Source organism: Lactuca sativa, chromosome 3 (genome assembly GCF_002870075.4).
Source record: "Lactuca sativa cultivar Salinas chromosome 3, Lsat_Salinas_v11, whole genome shotgun sequence".
In the NCBI taxonomy this organism is placed as follows: domain Eukaryota; kingdom Viridiplantae; phylum Streptophyta; class Magnoliopsida; order Asterales; family Asteraceae; genus Lactuca; species Lactuca sativa.
Genome location: NC_056625.2, coordinates 112,080,413 through 112,103,160, shown reverse-complemented (window position 1 = coordinate 112,103,160; position 22,748 = coordinate 112,080,413). Strand labels below are relative to the sequence as shown.

At 37.6% G+C, this 22,748-nt stretch overlaps 2 protein-coding genes across 5 annotated transcripts; both read left to right on the top strand.

Moving 5' to 3' along the window:
- Nucleotides 1–119: 119 nt before the first annotated feature.
- On the top strand, nucleotides 120–11,270 carry LOC122197145 (kinesin-like protein KIN-12F). 3 transcript variants are annotated; one of them, XM_052769383.1, is made up of 4 exons: nucleotides 9,538–9,821; nucleotides 10,003–10,848; nucleotides 10,933–10,977; nucleotides 11,138–11,270. In XM_052769383.1, the coding sequence occupies exons 2-4, from the start codon at nucleotides 10,657–10,659 to the stop codon at nucleotides 11,150–11,152; spliced, it is 252 nt and encodes an 83-aa protein (XP_052625343.1). In that variant the 5' UTR covers nucleotides 9,538–9,821; nucleotides 10,003–10,656; the 3' UTR covers nucleotides 11,153–11,270. The 3 variants fall into 3 exon arrangements, with proteins under 3 accessions (XP_052625342.1, XP_052625343.1, XP_052625341.1); XM_052769382.1 differs by lacking the exon at nucleotides 9,538–9,821 and adding an exon at nucleotides 120–397 and having other exon boundaries at nucleotides 10,933–11,260; XM_052769381.1 differs by having other exon boundaries at nucleotides 10,933–11,260.
- An 88-nt stretch (nucleotides 11,271–11,358) lies between these two features.
- Nucleotides 11,359–13,596, top strand: LOC111885808 (uncharacterized). 2 transcript variants are annotated; one of them, XM_023882046.3, is made up of 9 exons: nucleotides 11,359–11,632; nucleotides 11,706–11,819; nucleotides 11,904–11,995; nucleotides 12,074–12,231; nucleotides 12,576–12,659; nucleotides 12,908–12,997; nucleotides 13,104–13,149; nucleotides 13,248–13,330; nucleotides 13,419–13,596. In XM_023882046.3, exons 3-8 carry the CDS (start codon nucleotides 11,938–11,940, stop codon nucleotides 13,295–13,297), a joined length of 486 nt encoding a protein of 161 aa, XP_023737814.2. In that variant the 5' UTR covers nucleotides 11,359–11,632; nucleotides 11,706–11,819; nucleotides 11,904–11,937; the 3' UTR covers nucleotides 13,298–13,330; nucleotides 13,419–13,596. The 2 variants fall into 2 exon arrangements, with proteins under 2 accessions (XP_023737814.2, XP_023737812.2); XM_023882044.3 differs by having other exon boundaries at nucleotides 11,706–11,995.
- The last annotated feature ends 9,152 nt before the right edge of the window (nucleotides 13,597–22,748 follow it).

The window sequence follows — 22,748 nt, the reverse complement described above, 5'->3', positions numbered from 1 at the left end:
CAATATGAGAAGTAAATAAAGATTTCCATGAGCTAAAAGTTATTGAACTAAAGCCTCTCTTATTTCTTCTCATCCATTATATTTGGTTTTTTTTTCTTTTTGTTTCCTTTTATGTACGGACAATGCTGCAAATATGCAATGCTTTCTACTTTTGGTCTAGATGTGTAGTATCAGATTCTTCCATTTTTCATGTGGATTGCATTTGTTGATGAAAAGTAGGATATTATGATATCAAGAATCTGAGTTATTTCACTCAATTTGACGTAATATTTTGGCACTACATATCATATTGGATGCAAGTTGTGGGAAGCACCATCTTTGCACTAGTGGAAGCCACACTTTCTCTTCTTCTCATTGCTAGCTTCTCAAAGAGCTTTTGTACAAAGTGGAGAAGAAGGTAAGCTACTGACTTTCCATCTTAGATGCCCTTAATTTATAAGCACACTCTTTAAATGTCTGCACTTCACCATAAACTTGCATGGTATAGTATATTTTTTCTAGTTTTATGTAGTAATGTGCTTCCGAGAATCGGAGTATATAGCATTGGTTTAGAGATGTGAAATAAGAGTTTCTTTGTAAACAAAACTATCATTAGAAAGCAAGGATGATTCTTTTTAGGTGGTGCTCCTTTAGATGCATCAAATCTTTCAAATATTTGGAATATTTTTCATATCCAAATTAATTTATCATGGAAAAGTAATGCTCCTTGATTACTTTTTGTTAAACTTGTTTGATATAGTCTTATGATGTAATGATTCTTGCTTTTGGTAAGTTGATTTAGATTCCTGATGCCTAGTACATTTATTGGTACGTGATATTGCTTACATATCTTGAGAACCTCTTTTTAAAGAATCTAGAAAAAGAAAGACGAATACTAAGCAAAGGAAGCATATGGTTTGTTTAAGAGCGACTTGGATTATAAAAGAAACAGGGCGTATTGCTAAGAAATATGTGGCTGGAAAAAAATACTTAATTATATAGATTAAGTGTAAATGAAAAAATACTTAATTAATAATATATTAAGTGTAAATGAATAATGGTTAATTTGGATTACTCGCCTTCTTGTGAAGTTTTTTGAGAATTTTGTTTTTGTATTTTTTAGTTTATTGCTTCATATATATGGATGGCTATAATATCTTGTTATAAGTAGAAACAATGCTTTAGGAGGGGGACAATAGAAGATGTAAGTTGCTTTTTTTAACCACTTTTTCATTGTTATTCACATAGTCTTTTAAAGGTAACTTCGATTGATTATAATTTGGTATTTGATTAATTGCTTTCATTTTTCCTTTCTTCCCGGTCTCAAAACGCATTTATGATTCTCTGCTGTGACTTTTATGAGGTAACTTTATTCATTTAACAAAAGTTACCCATTATAAAAGGATTTCAAAAGGTTTGAGTAGCCATGTTCCACACCGACTACTACCTTTCTCTAAGCTTGTTTAAAAATTGCCATATAGTTATATTTACGTGTAGCCCTACTGATAGAAATATTTAGAATTCTTTGATGGTCCACCTGCAACCACATATAGACTAACGTAAGTAATTGGCAAATGCAATAACATGAACACAAAAGAATATGAGAATAACTCTTGTCATAAAGAAAATAATTCAAAACTTTGTTACAACCGTTCCAAGTTGCTAATCTCTAAACATGGTATTAACCGGCTATTTATGATGCATGCAATCTACATAAACCCTAAACTACAATACCGCATTGTATATATGGATCGACCCCAGCCTTTGACACCTCAACGTGATGGACTAAATCGAAAATTAACAATATTTTCCCTTCAATTTCTGAATGGAAATTGTGAGGTCCTCCATACCAAGAAGCTTATGCGTTTCATTGAACTTTACTTTAGCAAGTACCTTCATTAGGATGTCAGCTCATTGTTCCTTTCGACTAATATGTTCTACCATAATTTCTTTCTCCTCAATTCGTTCTCGAATGTAATGGTCTAGGGACTTTATGTGCTTGCTTCATCCATGAAACACTGGGCTTTTAACTATCGTGATTGAAGATGTGTTGTCAATCTTGAGTACCAGTTTTTGTACACGAGACCCGGTTATTTCTCCAAGTAGAACATGAAGCCAAATTGCTTGACAACTCGTTGCACTTGCAGTAGTGTATTATGCTTCACACGAAGATAGTGAAACTGTTTTGTGTTTTGCGAACAAGTAACAACAGTTGACTGACCTAGGTATAAAATGTGAACAGTTGTGCTCCTTCTATCATCTTGATCTATATTGTGACTGCTATCACTATACCCCACCAAGTTTACAAGTCCACCTCAAGTATACCGAATTCCATAGCCTACAGTTCCTTTCACATACCGCGGGATTTGTTTTATCGCCACCATGTGGATTTTTACAGGGTCTGCATATACCACCGACTTGTAATGTCAACCGCATATGGGAGATCAGGTCTTCTTTGGAGAAATTGTCTCAATCTTCCTACTAAGTTGCGATATTTTGCGACATTGATATCTTCTTCACCATCTCCCTTTGAGAAAATCACATTTCAATCCATAGGAACTAAGGTGTAGTTGCAATCATATATACATCCATCTGTGAGCACTTTCTTTATATAACCTTCTTGTGTAATTATAATGTATTTCTTTCTTCAATACACCTCAATACCAAGGTAATATGTAAGTATGCCCAAATTGTTCATATCAAACTCTGTAGCCATGGCTTGCTTAAATTTTGATACGATATTTGTGCTAGTTTTGGTAACAACGAGATCATCAACGTATATTCTAACAATGATCAATTCATCTTCTATAGTTCTTTAATACACAACTTGCTCTTCACACATCTCTGAAATTTCATATTCTTCAAAATCGTGTCATGTTTCATATTCAATGTGCAAGGCACTTATCTTAGGTCGTATAACGCCTTCACAAGCTTGTATATCGAGTCTTCGATCCCTTTTTTCACAAAAACTTTCAGTTGGTGAATAGATACCTCCTCTTGTAGCTCATCATGTAAAACATGGATTATACATCAAGATGTTTCAACTCCTACCATTTTAGGGTTGCATGAGTTGTAAGTATTCAAATCATTTTGATACGTGCTACTAGAGTGAATCCTATTTAAAATCAATACTCAGTTGTTGAAGGTGGCCTTTTGCCATGATCCTTGTCTTGTACTCCCTCCGTCCCAAAATTATAGTCTATCTTTCCTTTTTGGTTTGTCCCAAAATAATAGTCCACTTCTAAAAATAAATAACATTTTTTTTACCAAAATACCTCTTCATTATTACTTAACCAACTAAGCATTTAATGAAACATTAAATGCAAAATAAGGACAAAACTGTCATTTTATTGTATAAAGTTAATGGTAATTAATGTTTCCTTAATCTATGTGTTTTTTGTCTGTGGACAATAATTTGGGGATGGATGGAGTATTTGGTTGTGGAGTTGTTTTCATATCTTTTGACCTTGAACACCCATTTTAATCCAATGATGGTTATATTAATTGGCATCGAGACTAGTTCCCACGTGTTATCTTTTCAATCGAGTTAATTTCTTCTTTCATAGCTTTCATCCTCATTGGATTACTCTTGTCTTTTTGGTAGTTTGATAGTCCATCCTCATTAATATAGTTTGTGTGATGCACAACTTCGCCTTGAAGGTAATTAGGAACTTGCTTTGGCTTCAACATGCTTCATGTCATCTCAAGAAGGGTGTGTTTTCATCTTTCCACCATGTTGTTTGTTCTGGAGTGTATGGATCCATGGTATGTCTTATCATCCCATGATCATCGCAAAGTTTATCAAACTCTCTCGAAGTGAATTCACTGCATCTATGTATTCAGAGTACCTGCATAGTATTTTCTATTTTGTTTACAACCTTCATTTTTATAATTCTTGAAATAGTTTATTGCATCACTCTTTTCCTTCACGAGATAACACCTACAAATGAGTAGTCATCAGTTAGATGGAAAATATTACTATTCCCGGCAATTATATATGGTGATATTGGTCCAAAAATGTCTCCATGAATGAGCTCTAGAGACTTCTTAGCTCGATATAGTGAAGTTTTGGGAAAGGTTCTTTATGTATGTTTTCCAACCAAGCAAGATCTGTATAGTTTATTGCTTCATGAGATAAGTGGTAAAACCGTGACTAACTCATTCTTATTCATCATCATGATCGTGTCGAAGTTAGCATGCCTGAGCCTAGAATGCCACAACTACCTTGGCTCATTATTTCAATTGTGTAAACATATTGTTTTTCCCTCCGAAATTTTGGTCTTGTAAAGTATATTCAACGATCTCTTCACCTATGATAGAAGAAAATTTTTGCTATCAAACAAGAATAACAATCACCTATCATAGAAAATTCACACCCACTTTCGATTGCTTTTCCCAAACTAATTATATTGGCTTTAATATTTAGGATATTGTAAACATCATTTAGTAGTTTTTTCTCACCTCTTTCCCCTTCAAAAGTATGAAGCCTTTACCTCAGTTCTCAATAAACGATTCATTACCGAATTTCACTATCCCTCTTATTTGTTTGTTGATTTTAGAAAAAAAAAACATTGTAGATTACCTATCATATGGTTTCTCTCTCCATTCTCTAAATACCATATGTCGCCTTCATACATACCCGATATCACACTTTCTTCATTTAGACGTACAACATCATAGAGAGCCTTGAGCATGAACAATTATGGGTCATGATCATCGACTTCGGCTACATGCACCTTAACTTGTTTAGCCTTCTGATCAAGGCATTCAAGTGAAAAGTGGCCAAACTTATCACATTTATAACATTGTACTTAAGATCAATCCTTACCTTTTGATGCAATTCCTGATAGTTGGCTTGTGAATTTGTTAACACTACCTCTCTCTCTCTCTCTCTCTCTATATATATATATATATATATATATATATATATATATATATATATATATATATATATATATATATATATATATATATGATTCATCTTTATATTTTCAAACTCAGTAATTAGAGTTTGAAAACATGCCTCCCTTACTTTATCTGCGTCGAGGTGTTGAGTTGTTCTGTAATGCCCTATTTTTACCAAAAAAAATCAATTTTATTTTACATAAAATATCATTTGTTACAAAACCCAAGTCGATAAAAACCATAAGTATCAAATACAATCACCCAGAATAAGAGTATCATAATTATGTTGAATCATAAAAATTGTGGGTGGGTATGTACAATCATGCTTTTACCATCCCGTTATCATCTAAAGTACCTAAAACACGTTTAACCCAAGTCAATGGTCAATGGCCAGCCACCACATTGTGGCCAACCACTAACCATGCCATTGAAGCCATGCTACGAAACAGTTACGGTAAAACTCGCCACCACGCCGTGGCAAGCAACATGCCACACTGTGGGAACTAGGGTCACAACAACTTACCAGGTTAAGCACTTAACCCTTAAGCCCAATCCTCCAACTTTTCAGATCAGGTGCCTAATAGCTTCATAACGGATAAAGTTTCCAACTTTATCCATTAGGAAGATCCAAACAACAAAAAATCTAAACTTTAAGTCTCAAAGGGACAAAGAATGCATCTTTCTCAAATTAATCCATTAAGTCTAGGTCTCCAACCCTCGAATCTGAATCAATATGATGTCTAGATGGATAAAGTTTCCAACTTTATCCATAATGATGCCATAAACTTTCAAGATATAAACTTTAACATACCAAAATAACCTAAAGGACCAAGATAACTTGCAGGGCTTAAACTGAAGGCAAAAGATCATAACTTTCCTAGTCTATGAGGTCCAAGAAGCATTCCAAACTGATCAAAAGATGTTGAAGTCCACTCAACTCCAAAATCACCCATAAAATGGACCAATAGTGTCAAAAAAAACCACAAATGACAGGATCTAAATAACTAAAGAGCAAAATATGAACTTGATACTCACAATAGTCCAAAATATAGTGACCTTGATGGATCCATACTTGAAAAAACCTTCCTTGCAACCAAAAGAACTACCTTGATCTTCAATCTTCATCAAATCACCACCAAAAGCACCCAAAAGAGGTTCAAGGTGAGAGGAGGAGCTCAAATCATGAATAGGGAGGATATGCTTGCTCTTAAGGAGTTCTAGATGTGATGGAGGTTATGAAAATGCCCTAAAACATGAATCATTACCTTTAAATATGTTGAAAACCTTAAAAAAATCATGGGCTTGGGCCTGCCTAACATCTGCTCGGTAGAAAAGAAGTTCCCCGCTTTGTGGTGATTACTACACCGTGGAAAACAATTCTTTTCTTTGTGGCGATTACCAAACTGTGGAAAACAATTCTCCACTCTATGGTGACGGTTTTCACCCAAATCCATTCCATCACAATGATACATACCGTACAAAAAGGTCATCGGGCCCTGCCCAGTAAGCATACAAGTACATAACACTTGCAAGAGTCACAAAAACAACTAGCATACTAACATAGCATAACCACGGGTCAGCATTGGTTCCTTCGACCCACTAAACTTAGTGAGGAAACTCACCTCAAACTGCTAAACACACTAAAAGATCTTTGGCTACTAGTCTGAAAAATCCTCGAGCTATCAATACCAAATAATATCAAATTCATAATTCCATTATATTAACTTTACCATGAACGGCCATGTTAAATGTAACGAAAAGCATAAACGAGACGGTATCTCGTCAGGACCTTGGCCAAGGCCCGGTCTTGACCAAGGCAGTCTAGCACCCGAGTGGCAGTTTGTTACCCTCCACGAGGGACGAATATCCCTCATAATCTTCTCATTCACTCATGACCAGTCAGGACGTGACAAGAAGCTTAGGTGACACCCAGAACTGACGTCACCAGGCAGTTAGTTAACATGGGCGTGATCCTCCCAGTCAGAGGAGGCCACGTCTCACACTTATCGAATGAGGTCCCCACAATCCTTTAGAAACAGGTATAAAAGGATCTCTTCCGCCTCAAGGAAAGGATACATCTTCTCTCTCAGAAACATTACCCTAAAATTACCTCACCCAGAAAACTAACTTGATAGTCGGAGCGACATCCCAGGAGAACACCCAAACGTCCTTTAACGATTATTTTTTGTTTGTGTTCTCAGGAAAGCCTCCCGGACAGATCCATCATCCAGCATCCAAACCCCTGTGGAACATGTCACATCAAGTTTCAACCCATAACTATCAGTCCATAATTAGGGTAAAAATACCATTTTACCCCTTACCTAGTTTGGTCCAAGACTAAGGCCCAGACTTACAATCCAAAGGTCAAATCCTAATTAGCCACTCAAGGCCCAAATCGAGGCCCAGTTTTCCAAATTGGTCCCAACCCTTCCATGGGCCTGAATCCAAGGTCCAGCATATTACCAGCCCAAAAACATGAGAATTTAGATGGCCCAACAAGCCCTAAACTTCTAAATCCAAGAGAATGGCCCAAACCAAAGATCCAATTTGTGAAGCCCAACTAGCTAACTACGCGGGGCGTACTAAGCTTGTACGTGGCATGTACGAGTTTATACGCCGAGCGTACTCACCCATTCATACAAAATGCATTTCTGGCTCTTAATCCATGAAGAATTTACTCCAAAACCTAGATCTGACTTCCTTGAGCAGATTTATCATGTAAAGTTGCTAACTTTACGTGCACGCATGGCTTAATGAAGCTCTTAAAGCTAAGAAGGACTTAATAGGTGACTTAGTGCATGTATGTGACCATAAACCCCATAATGCTTGCACTTTTATTCTTAATAACCTCATAACATGCTCAAATCTAAAAGGACAAGCCCCACAATGTCTCATCAACCAACCCAAAAAGGGACCAAAATCATGAAAATCAAGACATAAAGTGATCTAAGCATTCAAAATCCAAGGTATGAACTTGATACCTCAAAAGGATTGCAAAATGAGTGATGATTCTGGATCTCTAAGTTTTCCACTAAGCTTTAAACCATTAATATTTTCAACGTGAGCAAAATAAGCACCAAGTTCTTCTTAAAAGCTCAAAAGCACAACAATGGAGGCTAAAGGTCGAATTTAGGGTTTTAGGGTAATGGAGGTTGGTAAAGAGGCTAGCCCTGGGTACTTAAGGTCTTTATATAGGGTGCAACACCCTTAAATTAGGGTTTGAATATCCTCCGAGTACGCTAAGCGTAAACCTCATACACCCAGTATACGAGGCCTCCCATCCGCGAACAACATCACCTTACACTACTAGAAAAATAGCCTTTTACGACGCGCAAATTACGACACTCATTAATATATGTTACGCAAACGAGAGTGGCATTAAAAAAGTGTCATCTCTTTAGAAAATTTAAGGATTTAGGTCACGCATTATTGCGTGCCTTTAAATTAGTGTCAAAAGAAAAAAAAATTAAAAACACAGAGGGCGCTGTACCTTAAATGCGTGCCCTCTATATGTGTCGCTTTATAATTTTAATGAACGCGCGTTCCTTAGTTACAAGCGGGAAAAGAAAAGCCAAAAAATTAGAAAAGCCCGCTACCCTCCCTGCCCTAAGCATTTTCACGCATCTTTCATTCTCCTCATACTGTTGTGCAACTTCTCAATCAAAGATCGAAGGTTACGATTTCATCTCCATCTCTCGACTTCATCATCTCAATCAAGAAAAAGGGCTTCTGATTTCCATTCATCTACTTCATCATTGCTATAATTTCACCTTCTTCATCTCTCTGCTGTTATTGAGAATACTCGCCAATAGTTTTCTTATTCCCCACTTGATGTTGAAATTTTCAGAAAAAAGCCCTAATTAAGTATTATACTCTCAAGTCTAAATATTAGAATCCAAATATTGATTCTCGTTTGTTTCTTATTCCCCACAGATAAATCGAAAAAGGGGAATTAGAATGATGAAGGTAGCGGGAGTTTTGGTCTGTTGGTCGTGGTTCATCTATCGAGAAAGGAAGATGGGAACGCAAGCAGCCATGGTGGCTCAATGATGGAAATCAATCAAGAAAGGGGAAGCACCTCTGGTGCCGGATCGATTTGACAAAAGGAGAAGGGAGAAGCAGCGACGCTTCTCTTGTCTGCCACAGCTTGGGGAGGGAGGTGCTCCGGCGGTCTCCTTGGCTGTTCTTCCTTGTCGCCAGCAGATTACATGTAGGGAGGGGACTCAACTAGTCCGATGGAGTAGGGCAAGTAACGACTGGTAGATCAGGATGATCGATCTATTCATGAGGAGGAGGAGGAAATTATTGGTTCCCGGTGAGCCTTCCTTGGCTTCTTAGACTCCGTCATCGGTAGAAATCGGAGGACCTTTGGGGTTTGGAGAGATCGAAGGAAGAAGAATGAAGAAGTGGTGGTCTTTGGTGTTTAAAGGTAAACGGATGGGGTTTTCTTGAACTTCACAGGTCGTATTCATTTCATGTTTCTATTTCCTACTCGTGTGCCCATTGAAATCACGGTATGTTTGATTTTAGACATGGCTGAACTTGAATCTCCACTAGGTAATTTCTTGTCCTTCCCAACTCCCAAGTCTTAGTTATGAACATGCTTATGGATGTTTGTTTGGACAAACATAACTTGGTCATTGATCCAATGTTCAAGCGTCCATATAACTAATATTTCTGATGTTTAGTTGCTATATATTAACTCAGCTTCAATGACTCAGGTTTATGCTCTTACAAGAGAAAGGGATACACTACATAGAGAGCAAAATAAAAGAAGTGATGCCACTGCGCTTCTAAAGGAAAAGGATGACATAATCACTCAAGTTATGGAAGAGGGTAATGAAATAGCTAACTGCTAGAAAAGAGGTTTCCCAAGTTCTAAATGAAGCTTTCAAAGACCACATTTTGCTACATAGCTTTGTGAAATTTATTCCTCTGTAAGGTTTATGTAGGACTTAAAATTTTTTCATGACATTTTCTAAGTTTTTAAAGTAAAATTAGGCATAATAGATGAATAAAGGAACGAGTAATGTCAAAATTACTTTTTATTCTACACATGGTTGCTCCAGTTGATTTTAAATTTGTCTCTTCTATAACAACATGGATCTTTTTTTGTAGGACATATGTGAAAGATGGCATTCACGCAATATCAAGTAGAAACCATATCTGGATAATTCATACCTGCATTAGATTTTGATCAGACCTGTATTATATTTGGATAAGTAGTTTTTACCTCTGCATCATAAAAGCTTCAAGATATTTTATGGGTTTTTGCTCCAGCTTGGTTTTATTGTAATAAAAAAGGAAAAAGGAGAAAAAAATGGATTTTTAATAGGTCCAAAGATATTTCGATTAAAGAATCTGCAGCAAGAGCATTCTCGTCTTTTTTATTATTCATGTGCTGAGTGTTTGTTGGATCGTTGGCGATCGGATTATAGAAGATTGTCCAACTAATTTCCTCAAAAGACTTCAAGGGCATTTATGGAATTTCGAAAATATAAAAGGAATTGTAGGGATTAGTAATTTTCTTGTATTTGTACTCAAGATCAGAAAGATGAAATTGAAGAATTAGAAGCGTCTCTGGAGGCTTTAGCGGAAGAGCTTGATAAAAACATTGTAAAAGGTCAAGTTCTTGAAAGTCAAGTGAATGAGAAAGTTTTGATAATCAATTCACTTGAAGCAGATGTTTCAAGAGAGCGTAAGTTGGTAAAATCACTATTTTCTGAAATCCAAACACTAAAAGATGCCTTAAAAGCATATGAGACGACCGGAATGGAATTGGCAAAGGTCCAGGAGGCTAATAAGAGAATGGAAATGGAACTGGTTCAATTGGAAACTAATCTTATTGAAATGGAAACATTAGTTGAATCAAGAACTTGTGAGCTTCTTGAAGTTAGAAAGGAGTTAGAGATGTCACAAGCTCCTGCTGAAGAAAATGAGGCAATTGCTACCGAATCCAAACAGGTAGTTGAATGCTATTGTTTTGTATTTACCTAATGAAATCTATTTTCTACAACATTGTTAATTCTTTTTTTTTTTCAATATAAGTTGCTGAAACAAGTAGATTGTATGGTGACTGTCCTTGAAAACCAGGTTAGTTTGTTTTTTAATTGGAAGTTAGCATTATATTGTAAAACTTTATATAAATATTGGCAACCTAATGAAGTTGCTGGACTAGAGAGTACAAACAAATGGTAAACAATAATTAGATTTTTATCATAGTATTATATGGTGTTTTTAATTTGATATACAGGAAGATAAATATTAGCAACCTGATGAAGTTGCTGGACTAGTAGAATTTTGGTCTCTCAACCAACACATTTGTAATTAAGGCATCATACTTTTTGACTTACCTGTGTATTATTGCATACTATTTTCATTTCTTTTTGTTACAACTTCCTTCATTTTATGACAAAAATAGCATGCTACTTTCATTTATAAAACATTAAAACAAAAATAACATGTTACTTTCACTTTTATGACAAAAATAGCATGTTCTATTCATTTTAATGACAAATAGCTTGCTACTTTCAATGTTTAACCTCTAGGAGGAAATCAGTTGAGATGATTATGTAACCAAATGGATTTCATGAAATGCTTCACTGAATAGGACTCTACTGCTCTCTCTGTATCAAAAGTTATTTAATAATTTTAAAATTGGGCTCATAAGGTGCCAGCATTTGAAGAACAGATTCATAGCAATGTGGTTGTGGCTTATGCAATGGATCTATTGGATCTTGTACAAAAAGTAAGATGGGATTTGACCAAGTATTTAATTGTCTACAAACTTTTCATCAAGTATTTGCCTACATGTGATGTAGGTGTTAAATGCATGTGTTCGTCAAAAAAATCTAGAAGGGGCATTTTGGGTATTGCAGCAGCTAAAGGAACAGGGACAACAACCTAATACCATAACATATGGACTCATAATGGAGGTATTCACATTGTTATCGTCTTGTTTTCTTTTCTTTAACTTATATTTATATTTATATTACCTTGTTTTTTATATGGTGCTAAAGGTAATGCTTCCATGTGAAAAGTATAATCTTGTTCATGAGTTTTTCAAAAAAAATGCAGAAATCATTTATTCCAAATTCATTAACTTACAAAGGTAAGTTAACTTCATCAGAGTTATTCAATGTTGTATGATTCTGTTTCCATAGTTTTTGATTCCATTCCGATTCCATAGTTGTTGTGAATACACTCTGGAAAGAAGGGAGAATTGATGAGGCGTTTGCAGCCATTGAAGATATGGAAAGATGTGGAATAGTTGGTTCAGCAGCAGTTTATTATGACCTTGCTATATGCTTATGTAGTGCAGGAGGATGCAATGAGGCTCTTATACAAGTAAAGAAAAAACTTTATATATATGCAATGAGGCTCTTACCATACAAACAATGTTTTTTTTTGTGTGTGTGGGGGGGGAGGGGACCACATTGACTAGGTTGTATTGTTCCTTCTAAAGTTCCTCTTGGTGAGTCTTTTAATGTCTATATTGTCCTTGGTAAAAGATACTCCTTTAGACAACTCATTCACCAACAAAGGGTTTTAGGGAGGAAGGTAAGTATAAGTTATCACTTTACCTTTAAATGTTTTTTTGTTTATTTCAGCAATGCCTTGTTATGTATTGTGGACGATTGGACTAATTGTGGGAAGCTATTCTTATTTGATTTTTATTGATATTTTTTCAGCTGGGGTTAGTAATTGATCTTACAAATACGTCTCGTTATTATTCTATGAATGATTGGAAGAAAGAAGGCATCAAGTATGTTATGGTTAGTTTCTAAATACTTTCTACTCATCAATTTCTGGAATATGGATAAATTATATTTAAAGGTTATTTGAAAAAATGAAAGAACAAACAAACGAGGGTAAATTTGTAAAGGTTAGTTTTGTATTAAACTCAATTTTTTTTAATAAAATTTTTTATTTATTCATGATCTTCAACTATCTTCTGCTTGGTTATTTTATACAATACTTGTATAAAATAAAAAGACATTAACCAAAAGGGCTCAAATGTCAGGAAGTTGAAGTTATTTATGGTAGTGATCTTGATACTTCTGTTTATGGTAGTGGGTTTCCACGTGCATCTGATGAAAGACCATCACCATTGGTATGTATAGCTTGAGTACATCTATTGCTTAATCATAATAATAGTTTACAAACTGTAGAATGTGTTCAGTAGTGAATCTCATAGGGACAAAATGGTAAATCTGCAGGTGGTTCAATCAATGTCATTTAGTAATATTTGGAAATACAGCCTCTGTAAGTTTGACTAAAACCTTCTGATTTTGTTTACTTTTTAACTTTGTTTTTGGTTTCATTTAGTAATAAAGTATCAAATATCAACAATTATGTGGTAGTAATCCTTCTGAGGGGGTGTTTGTTGGGCTGCTTCTTTCAATGTCATTAAGGGCTGCTTCTTTCAATGTCATTAACAACAGTGGTAAGTAAAATCTTACTATTATGAAAATCTTTTGTTTAAATCTACCTTATTGACTTGTAGCTGATTAAACATTAATTTAATTATGCAGGTTTTGAAGTTTTTGATCGAAAAGAATAGTGTTAATGCTCTTCATAGAAAAGTATATTGGTAGTTTAGGAAATTTGGCGAATAATTTAGTTAATTATATAAAAAATATTGAAATGTTACATTTGTCTATTATTGGAATGATTATTTGTATGACATTAAATTTTGTGCAATATATTGTATTTTTTGTATTGTGAGACATGAAATGCAAATTTAATTTGAAAATCAGTAAATCTATAAATAATTTTTTTTTAAAAAAAAAATTAAAATTACGATACGCAAAAATGTGTGTCGTCTTCATTTATGACATGGCCTTTCTTGACAGGGCCTTTCTTGATACGCATTGCGTGTCATTAACACGCGTGTCGTAAGGTTATGACACACGAATACGTGTCCTCTTCCTTTATGACAGGGCCTTCCTTGATACGCATTGCGTGTCGTAAACGCGCGTCGTAATTGCGCATCGTAAATGCGCGTCGTCTCTCTTTATGACATGGCCTTCCTTGACGCGCATTTGCGCGTCGTCTGAGCCTTTTACGACGCGCAATGAGCGTCGTAAAAGGCTGTTTTTCTAGTAGTGTTAGTATGTTAAGCGTACCATCTGGTACACCTCGCGTACTAGCTTTTCAGCTAGTACGCTAAGTGTAGCATGTGGAACGCCATGCGTACTACTCCAAGGACCAATATTGCAACAAATTAAACATAAAAGGAAAATAAGGAACACACCAAGATCCAAGTGTTACATTATTGAAGATTAGTTTTAACATCATCAGATTGGGGGAGATTGTAAGGTCACACCTTATGATCTTATGAGTCAAACACCCTAGACGCTAACTGTAAATGTCAGCGCCAGCGTTACCATCAGTGTCAGTGCCTCAAGCTTTATCAGCGTCAGTGAGTAGATAGTCATATTGTGTAATTGTAACACTCGATTCAAAGTACTTTTCATTTTAGACCCTTGTTGTGTTAGATTTTGGCTCTTTGGTCCAAAGTTCAGGCATTCTGCATAGAACGCTAGGTGTTTGGCATAGAACACTAGGTGTTCTATGATGGACACCAGACGTTTGCACACTGAGACCAAACCCTAAGTTTTTTAAAGGTTTACACCCTATTTAAATAACATTATGGCCTCAAAACCCCTCTCCACTCCAGCCTCCATCCTCATATCGAAAACTCTAAGTGTGTAAGAGAGTTTGAAGCCTTGGTTCATCTTTTTGGTATCACTCCGTGTTCTTGATAAGAAAAGGAAGATCTTTGTATTATTGTGGTTGCTCTCTAGATTGTGGATCTGGACGCTTGACATCTTGGAGCATCATTTTGTGGTATAAAGTTCTGAACTTGATCATCATATTTCCAGATCTTGTTTATGTTATAATTCTATGCTTATTATCCTTATTTTCTTGGTCTTTTGGGTAGGAGATACCTAAGACCAAAATAGTTGTCCTTTTGGACGTTTTACGGTAGATCAAGTGATAAAGATGTGATCTTGGACCTTCTTTTCAATCCATGCAAGTTTTGAGGTGTTTTAATGGGTTAAGGAGTTAGAGTTTTAGCTTTTGGGCTCATTATAACCATGTATGGCCATAAAGTTTGCAACTTTATGGATTTAGACGTTCTATTAGCAATGGATTTGAAGTTTGGACTTGATATCTTAATCCATTAAGTTATTGGTTTGGAAGTTAGTGAAGAGCGAGCAAACGTCAGGCGTTTGCATGTGAATGCTCATCGTTCGGATGCCAGACGTCGTAGGGAGGAACACTAGGCATTTTGTGCAGAAGCCCAATGGGTCTATTTTGGGCCTTGGCTATTAGGGGTCTTGGGCTAAGTCTAGTTGGGCTTATTCTAGTTGGGCTTATTCTAGGTGGGCTTGTATAAAAAGGGCAAAATGGTCTCTTACGCTTATGTTGATAAGCAATGAACTAGACCATGGGTTTGGGATAAACCCTATTTATTGATTGGGTTTGTTTTTGGTTTTGGTTTAGCGTGAGGAGAAGTGTTCGTCGTGGATCGAGTGTTGTTTCAGTTAGCATCAGCGGAAGTAAGTCTCCTCACTGTACTCATGGGTCGAAGTCACCAATGTCGGCCCACTAGGTTCTGTTATGTTAGATGTATTTGTGACTCTTGCATGGTATTTTAGGCTAGGCCCATTTGTATGTTGGGCAAGGCCCATTATATGATAGGATAGACCCATTTATATGTTGGGCTAGACCTATGGATTAGGAAGGGCTAGGCCCATTGTATGTTATGTAGGTGCTAACTATCTTTTTGACTTTTACATTTGTATCATCGGGCTATACCCATTGGTTTGGTAGGGCTAAGCCCATTATGGTGGGTTGGGCTAAATATACGGGTTAGGCCCAATGGTATGTATGGTATGTGGTATCTTGGGGAACTTACTAAGCTTTGTGCTTACATTTTTTATGGTTATGGTTTCAAGTACTTCCGGTTCGAAAGGGAATGGCCTGGCGTGATCGCGGCGCTTCTACCCATGTTTCTGCATTATGATGATTTTGGGATTGTACTCTGATAATTGTTTTCTTTTAAAGTACCTTTGAATATTTAGAAATAGGATAATGAATGTTTGACTTAAAGTTATTTAATGTTTGTTTGAATTAAAAATGAAATTTTTACCTCATAATTTTTGGGACGTTACAAGTTGGTATCAGAGCCTTAATATGGGGGATTCAGGCACACTCTCGGGTATGTCTAAACTCAAACTAAGGAATTGATAATCTTTTGAAAGAAAATGAGTTTCTAAAAAGATTTTGAAAAAAGGAATAAATTTCTAAATGGCTTTTGGAAAGACAAAGGGGGTGTGATGCGTGCAATTGGCCGAGCTCAAGTAAGTGATTCCTAGAATACCCATACATGTTTTTATATGAATATGTGTTATGAAAATTGCACGCTAGGATAAGGCTAAGGATACTTTCAGGAATTGAATGATAGATTGGCCTGATATCTAATGTCTTGTAGCCTAGGGAGCATTGGATGATATGCTAGATTGGGAATATGTATTGGTATCAGTAATCGCTAAGTTTATGCTTTAAAAATTGTATACAGTTAGGATCATGTAGCCCTAGAATAATTGATTTCTCCTTATTTCCTATTCCTTGTTTGGTTGTGGTCCTAGGGTAGAGTCTTTTATTCTACAGTCTATTTCATCATGTACTGTGTATAATTTGTATGCATAAGAAAACCGGCAGTGAGAGTGGAAGTTCCTAGCATGAGTTGTAGTATGTGAGTTTGAATGTTCTTTGGTTATTCTATGGATTGGATTGCTACTGGACTAATGTTGCTTGCTTTTTGCTTTGCGGAACTCTTAAGTGATGTAAGTTACCTATCAAGTGAATATATTAAGTCACATATGACAAAGGTTGAATAATCTTATAGTGATGGATTTGACCTTATTGCGCAGCCCTCGTTTGAGTCTAACCATTGTAGGGATAAGCTTATTACTCAAAGGATTATCTAAGCTTCGTTGCATGTGATTGTATTCATGAAATGGTTAACTGAAATTATGGGAGTTCTTCAATAGCTGGTGGTAGGGTGAGGTCAGAAACCTAGGAAAGCCTAGGAAGTGCTTCAGTGGGCTTAGTTGCGCTGCTTAGCGAGTACATGGTGCATCAGTTTGAAAAGGTGACTTAGAGGATTTGGGATGATTCTTGAGGAGAGTTATGGATACATGTGAAAGGTAGTATTGGGCTCGTACTACTGAAAGCACAGGATCCATACTCAAATCGGGTAGAGTGTCGTAGAATCTAGGAAGCCTGTGGGATGAGGATTCTTAGGTATGTTCAGATCATTTGCATATTGTTTTTTAGTATGGTGATGAGCACTTAGGAAGGAGGTTCGGGTTCAGGCTCAGGTGCAGGTACTGAGCCAATTGATGAGTGGATGCAAGAGGGGATTTTAGATGAGCGTATGGGCGCATTCCGTACTAAGGTTATAGCTATTGTTGGAGCTCGCACTCTTTCTTTCCATGAGTTCCGTGCATGTGGAGATCCTAAGTTCTTTGGGGAGAAGGACCCCATTGCTAGTAGGAGATGGTTAGCGGATATGGCTAACACTTTTAGGATGAGTTTCTGCCCCGAGGAGTCGAAGGTCAGATTTTCCTCCTATCTTCTAAAGGATAGAGCCCGAGAATCGTAGGAGGAGGTAGACATCTTTTTGGGAGGTGAAGCCTTGGAGACAATGACATGGGATGAGTTTGTGACCTGGTTTATGGCCGAGTTTGCACCAGCTATTGAGGTGCAGCAGTTGGCGAGGGAGTTTCAGGACCTTCTCCAGACGACTGAGACTATGGCATAGATCACGGCCAAGTTCCGGGATGCGGATGGGAGATGAACAAGGTGAGGTATCATGACATGCTGAGGGATGACATCAGGGAGTTTGTGATTTTATTAGTGTGCGAGACCCTAAATGATATGATTGTTAGAGCCCGAGAGCATGAGATTTATTTAGGCACCTTGGTAAGAGGAAGCCATAGCAGATTCAGATTTCGTGGGCCCGGTGAAGAGACCCAGGACTCAGGATTCATGTTTGGGAGGCCGTCAAGGTCAGGGCCTTTATGCCAACTACAGGAGGACCCATGAGGGAGGATGTTGGGAGACGGGTTGAGGATGTTTCAGTTGTGGTCAGATGGGTCATATTAGTAGGGAATACTCCTGTGGGTCGTCTAAGATGTGTTTTCACTGCAACCATGTGGGCCAAAAAGAAGGTCGATTATCCGATGTTGAGGGGTGGAGCAGTGAGTGTACCTGCTCTAGTTACTTTAAGGATCACTGAAGGTCGTGAGGATATGATAGGAGCCCCAGAAGCGAGGAGCCAAGCATTATAGTGTCAGTCAAGGGAGGCCAGGGTTTCATAGATGCTATTGTGGGTATGTTATCTTTTGCTTTCTTCTTGATTATTATCAGTATTTATATTGCCTTGGAATCTTGTTTTGGTATGGATAAGTATTATGTTTGGCTTAGTTCTCTATTATTGCATGGGTTATATCATCAAGAATTTTTATATGCCATTTTGTATGCTAAGAGTCATTGGTGGGTCATATCTTGTTGAGCGGGATTTAGTTTGTTTAGTTATTATTCTGGATCTTTGTTGGGGTCAATTTAGGGGCATCATTTGGAAGGTCTATGGTTAGATTAGCTTGTTAGTTCTCCAATGAAGTAGTATTTTAGTCATGTTAGCTTTTGTTTCGGTAGGATCGGCAACCTTCTATGGAAGGACCTTTGGGTCCAATCACTACCATTTCTAAGGAACGAGCGGTAGGAAGAAGATGGTGATGGTTGTCGCATGAGTTTTTTGGTCTTTTGAAGTGTCAAGGGGATTTTATAAGCACAAGTGTTGAAGATGGTTAGAATTCAAAGATCCTTCTGAGGATGGGAAGTTGGAGTGAAGATTCGCCAGCTCAGAGCAAGTGTTATAGTCTTTGTCACCAGCATAAAGGACTTAAGGATTTGGTTATATATCATCGGAAGCGATACGGGTTATCGGACTTGCTGAGATTTTGGGTAGTATTCATCTGGATTTCAAGAGTTGCGCGATCATCAAGATTGGCTAGTAATGAAATGCTAGGATTAGTAAGATCATGTCATCGACAGTTCGAGTTATAAGAAGGTAAGATGTATCGGGAATTCATCAAAAAAATTTGGTTGGGAGAGCTTCGATGAATCCAAGCGGGGGAGAATCATTCAGAATTTCAGGAGCTGAATCAGGTGTGAAACTAGGGTGAGTTTCACATCCCAATCAGGACGGAAGATGACTCAAGTGGTCGTACGGATTGAAGTTGTGTAAGTTAGGAGTTTAGAAAACTTCCAATGGTCGGTTGGTGTCTTCTTTGTGATGTATACCAGGCATGTGGATGGATCCAGGTTGAGGGTTGTTTTAGAGCATCGCTTCCAGTCTTGTTTGATGAAGGCTTTAGGGTTCGAAGCATGACCCGAACACCTGGTTGGGGTATAGTTGGATGGGGTTTGACTTAATTCGATTTTGCTCAGTATGGTAGAGGTGTGGTAAGACCATGGGTGGTGACCATGGTGGAATAGACATGTCGTAGGAATGCGGGGTGGCAGTAGCATTCACTGGGTTGGCAGATAGTATGGAAGTGTTGTAAGAATGTGGGGTGGTCATAGCATTCACAAGGATATCAGGCAGTTGTAGGAATTGTTGTAAGTATACGATGGGATCGTAGTATTCACCAGATTCTGATAGACCTTCGTTGAGGTGGTCGTTGGTATAAAGGAGGATCAGTTCATGCCTTGGGCAAGGCAGACAGTATTGCCGGAGATCATTTCTATGTAATAAGAGGAGGACCATTGGGGTCCGAGGTGAGGTTAGGTCTATATAGCTCTCAATGGGTGAGACCCGTGGGCGTGGCCCGTTTGTTGGTATAGACTAGGTGAGACCCGTGGGCGAGGCCCATAAGATTATGCCAGTGCGGGTGAGACCTAGTAGAGACTGGCTGGATCAAAGTATTGGATCTTGGTTTTAGTGGGATGATTATGTAGTCAGTGAGTGGCATAGAGTGATGCATAGGCTAGGTTAGCCTTATTAGTTGGACTATCAGGAACCTGGTGGATGGACCAGGTGTGAGACTGACAGTTTTAGCGGTGGTTTGGGGATTTTTATATCCCGATTTAGTGAATGATTGTCGTGAATCAGAAGATTTTGGGTAAAATGCAAGTGCAATCCTTTGATCTCAGGTTATGATTTATGTACCGAGTTGGATTTTGGTTTAAACTTGTGTTGGGAATCGTTAGTGTATACGTGCAGGATCTTTATTTCAGCAAGATATGAATTAAGGAACCTGTGTGTCAAGGGCATCAGCTGAAGGGTTCAGGGTAAAAAGGGATGTTTTTAGTTTTGATGGTAGAAAAGGCCCTTGTGATTGTGCTTTGGATTGGTTCTACCTGTGTATAGGTCTGGCAAGTTATGGGGTTACAGAAGTATAGCAATAGCGTATTGGTTCGGCAATTAAGGAATCAGTGACTTGTTCAGCGCTAGAAGGTTTAACTCCCAGATTGCCTCTTCTTGCTCATTATGCTCATGGATTTGTTAACTTCAGGATTAGTCTTTTACTCGAAGGATTATCTAATCCCTTTTATCAAGTGAAAAGTTTCCGGCAGTAGCAAATGGTCGGTGATTATGTTTTCTAGTGAAAACAACAAGGTAATCAGAATTTGGATGATTAGTTTGGAATACAAAATGGAGTTGAATTAGGAGAGGTTTGGTTTGGGCTGTCTATCGGGAAATCAGACAAGTTTTAAGATTTCAAATTTCGGGAAGAGTAGAAATGGTTATTCTTCAAGAGTTAATTTAAGTTGAGTAAGGATTCGTTCATCGTCAAGATTTGGGGGCGGTGCTAAGGCTAGGCCGGTTGCATTTTTGGAAGATTATTTTATGCTCGAGGCTACTTACTCTATCTGAATCGGGGTTGTGGTTGGTTTGTTTAAGCTGTCTGGCATACCTGGGAGGGTAAGGAAAGATTTCGGGGATGAAATCTAATTTAAGTGGGGGAGAGTTGTAACACCCAAATCAAAGTACTTTACAGTTTAAACCGTTGTTTTGTTAATTTTTGGCTCTTTGGTCCAAACGCGAGGTGTTTGGCATAGAACGCTAGGCATTCAAACGCCAAGCGTTCTATGATGGATGTTGGGCGTTTGCACGTAGACACCAAACCCTAATTTTTTTTGGGTTTGCACTCTATTTAAAGAACATTATAGCCTCAAAACCCTTCACCACTCTAGCTTCCATCCTCATTTGGAAAACTCTGAGTATGTAAGAGATTTTGAAGCCTTGGTTCATCGTTTTTGTATCATTTAGTGTTCTTGATAAGAGAAGGAATATCTTTACAGTATTGTGGTAGCTCTCTAGCTTGTGGATCTGGACTCTTGACATCTTGGAGCATCATTTTGTGGTATAAAGTTCTGAACTTGATCATCATATCTCTAGATTTTGCTTATGTTAGAAGTTTATGCTTATTAGCCCCCAATTTCTTAGTCTTTTGGGTAGGATCTACCTTAGACCAAAGGAGTTGTCCTTTTGGACGTTTTAGGGTAGATCAAGTGATAAAAGTATGATCTGGGACCTTCTTCTCACTCCATGCAAGCTTTAAGGTGTCATAATGGGTTAAGGAGTTGGAGTTTATGATTTCGGGCTCATTTTAAACATGCATGGACATAAAGTTTGCAACTTTATGGCTTTAGACGTTCTATTAGCTTTGGATCTGAAGTTTGGACTTGATATCTTAAGTCAATAAGTCTTTGGTTTGTAAGTTGGTGAATAACGAGCAAACATCAGGCGTTTGCATGTGAACGCTCAGTGTTCGGTTGCCATGTGTTGTAAGGAGGAACGCCAGGCGTTCTATGCAGAAGCACAATGGGTCGATTTTGGGCCTTGGGCCATTAGGTGTTTTGGGATTAGTCTAGTTGGGCTTGTGTAAAAAGGGCAAATGATCTTTTGCCATTATTTTTATAAGGAATGGACTAAACCATGGGTTTGGTTTAACCCCTGTTTATTGATTGGGTTTGTTTCTGGTTTTAGTTTAGCGTGAGGAGCAGTGTTCGATGTGGATTGAGAGTTATTTCAGTTATCATCAGTAGAGGTGAGCCTCCTTACTCTACTCATGGGTCGAAGGCACCAATGTTGTCCCACTAGGTTATGTTATGTTAGATGTCATTGTGACTCTTTCATGGTATGTTGGATTCATTTTGAAAAGCTTTCCTTAGTTTGAGACTGGATTTACACAAGTGTTCCTCCAATTCACTCAAACCAAGGCTTCGATACCAACTTGTAACATTCGGAAATTTCTTGAAAATTTTAAACCTTTGAAATAACCACAAACCATCATTTATTACAATTTGTTTTCAAAATAAGTTTCATATCATAGTTTTCCCAAAGATCATAACACAAAACACGAGGAGGTGCACAATCAAGCATTTGCCTTCCCGCGATCATCTGAGGTACCTGAAACATAATCAAAAACTGTAAGCTCAGAGCTTAGTGAGTCTTCCCAATACATAATCATAACTATCACATGACAGCACGCATACATAACCTTCATCATATTTGGACCGTCACACTGGGCCTACAGCCTGTCAGGACCGTTCTTCGGGCCTTTCGCCTGACTGGTCTGCCTGGTAGGCCTTTAGTTTATCCGGGTCGCCCTAGGTCTTTTGGCCTTCACTAAAAAGCAGGACCGCCTCAAACCAACCACACACCCACATTTCAACATATACATAACTCATAACCACATAATCAATCAACAGGCAAGCACAGATCATACAGATCAATAAGCATATCATCATCCTATCTACCAGGATTTAGATCTAAC

What these genes read in the sequence shown, in the direction of transcription:
- LOC122197145 (XM_052769382.1), top strand. Translation starts at nt 10,657, where the DNA reads ATGGAATTGGCAAAGGTCCAGGAGGCTAATAAGAGAATGGAAATGGAA. An exon ending in TTGCTACCGAATCCAAACAG is followed by an intron (nt 10,849 to 10,932) that starts GTAGTTGAATGC and finishes TTTCAATATAAG; the next exon opens with TTGCTGAAACAAGTAGATTG.
- LOC111885808 (XM_023882046.3), top strand. Translation starts at nt 11,938, where the DNA reads ATGAGTTTTTCAAAAAAAATGCAGAAATCATTTATTCCAAATTCATTA. An exon ending in AAATTCATTAACTTACAAAG is followed by an intron (nt 11,996 to 12,073) that starts GTAAGTTAACTT and finishes CCGATTCCATAG; the next exon opens with TTGTTGTGAATACACTCTGG. An exon ending in GCAATGAGGCTCTTATACAA is followed by an intron (nt 12,232 to 12,575) that starts GTAAAGAAAAAA and finishes ATATTTTTTCAG; the next exon opens with CTGGGGTTAGTAATTGATCT.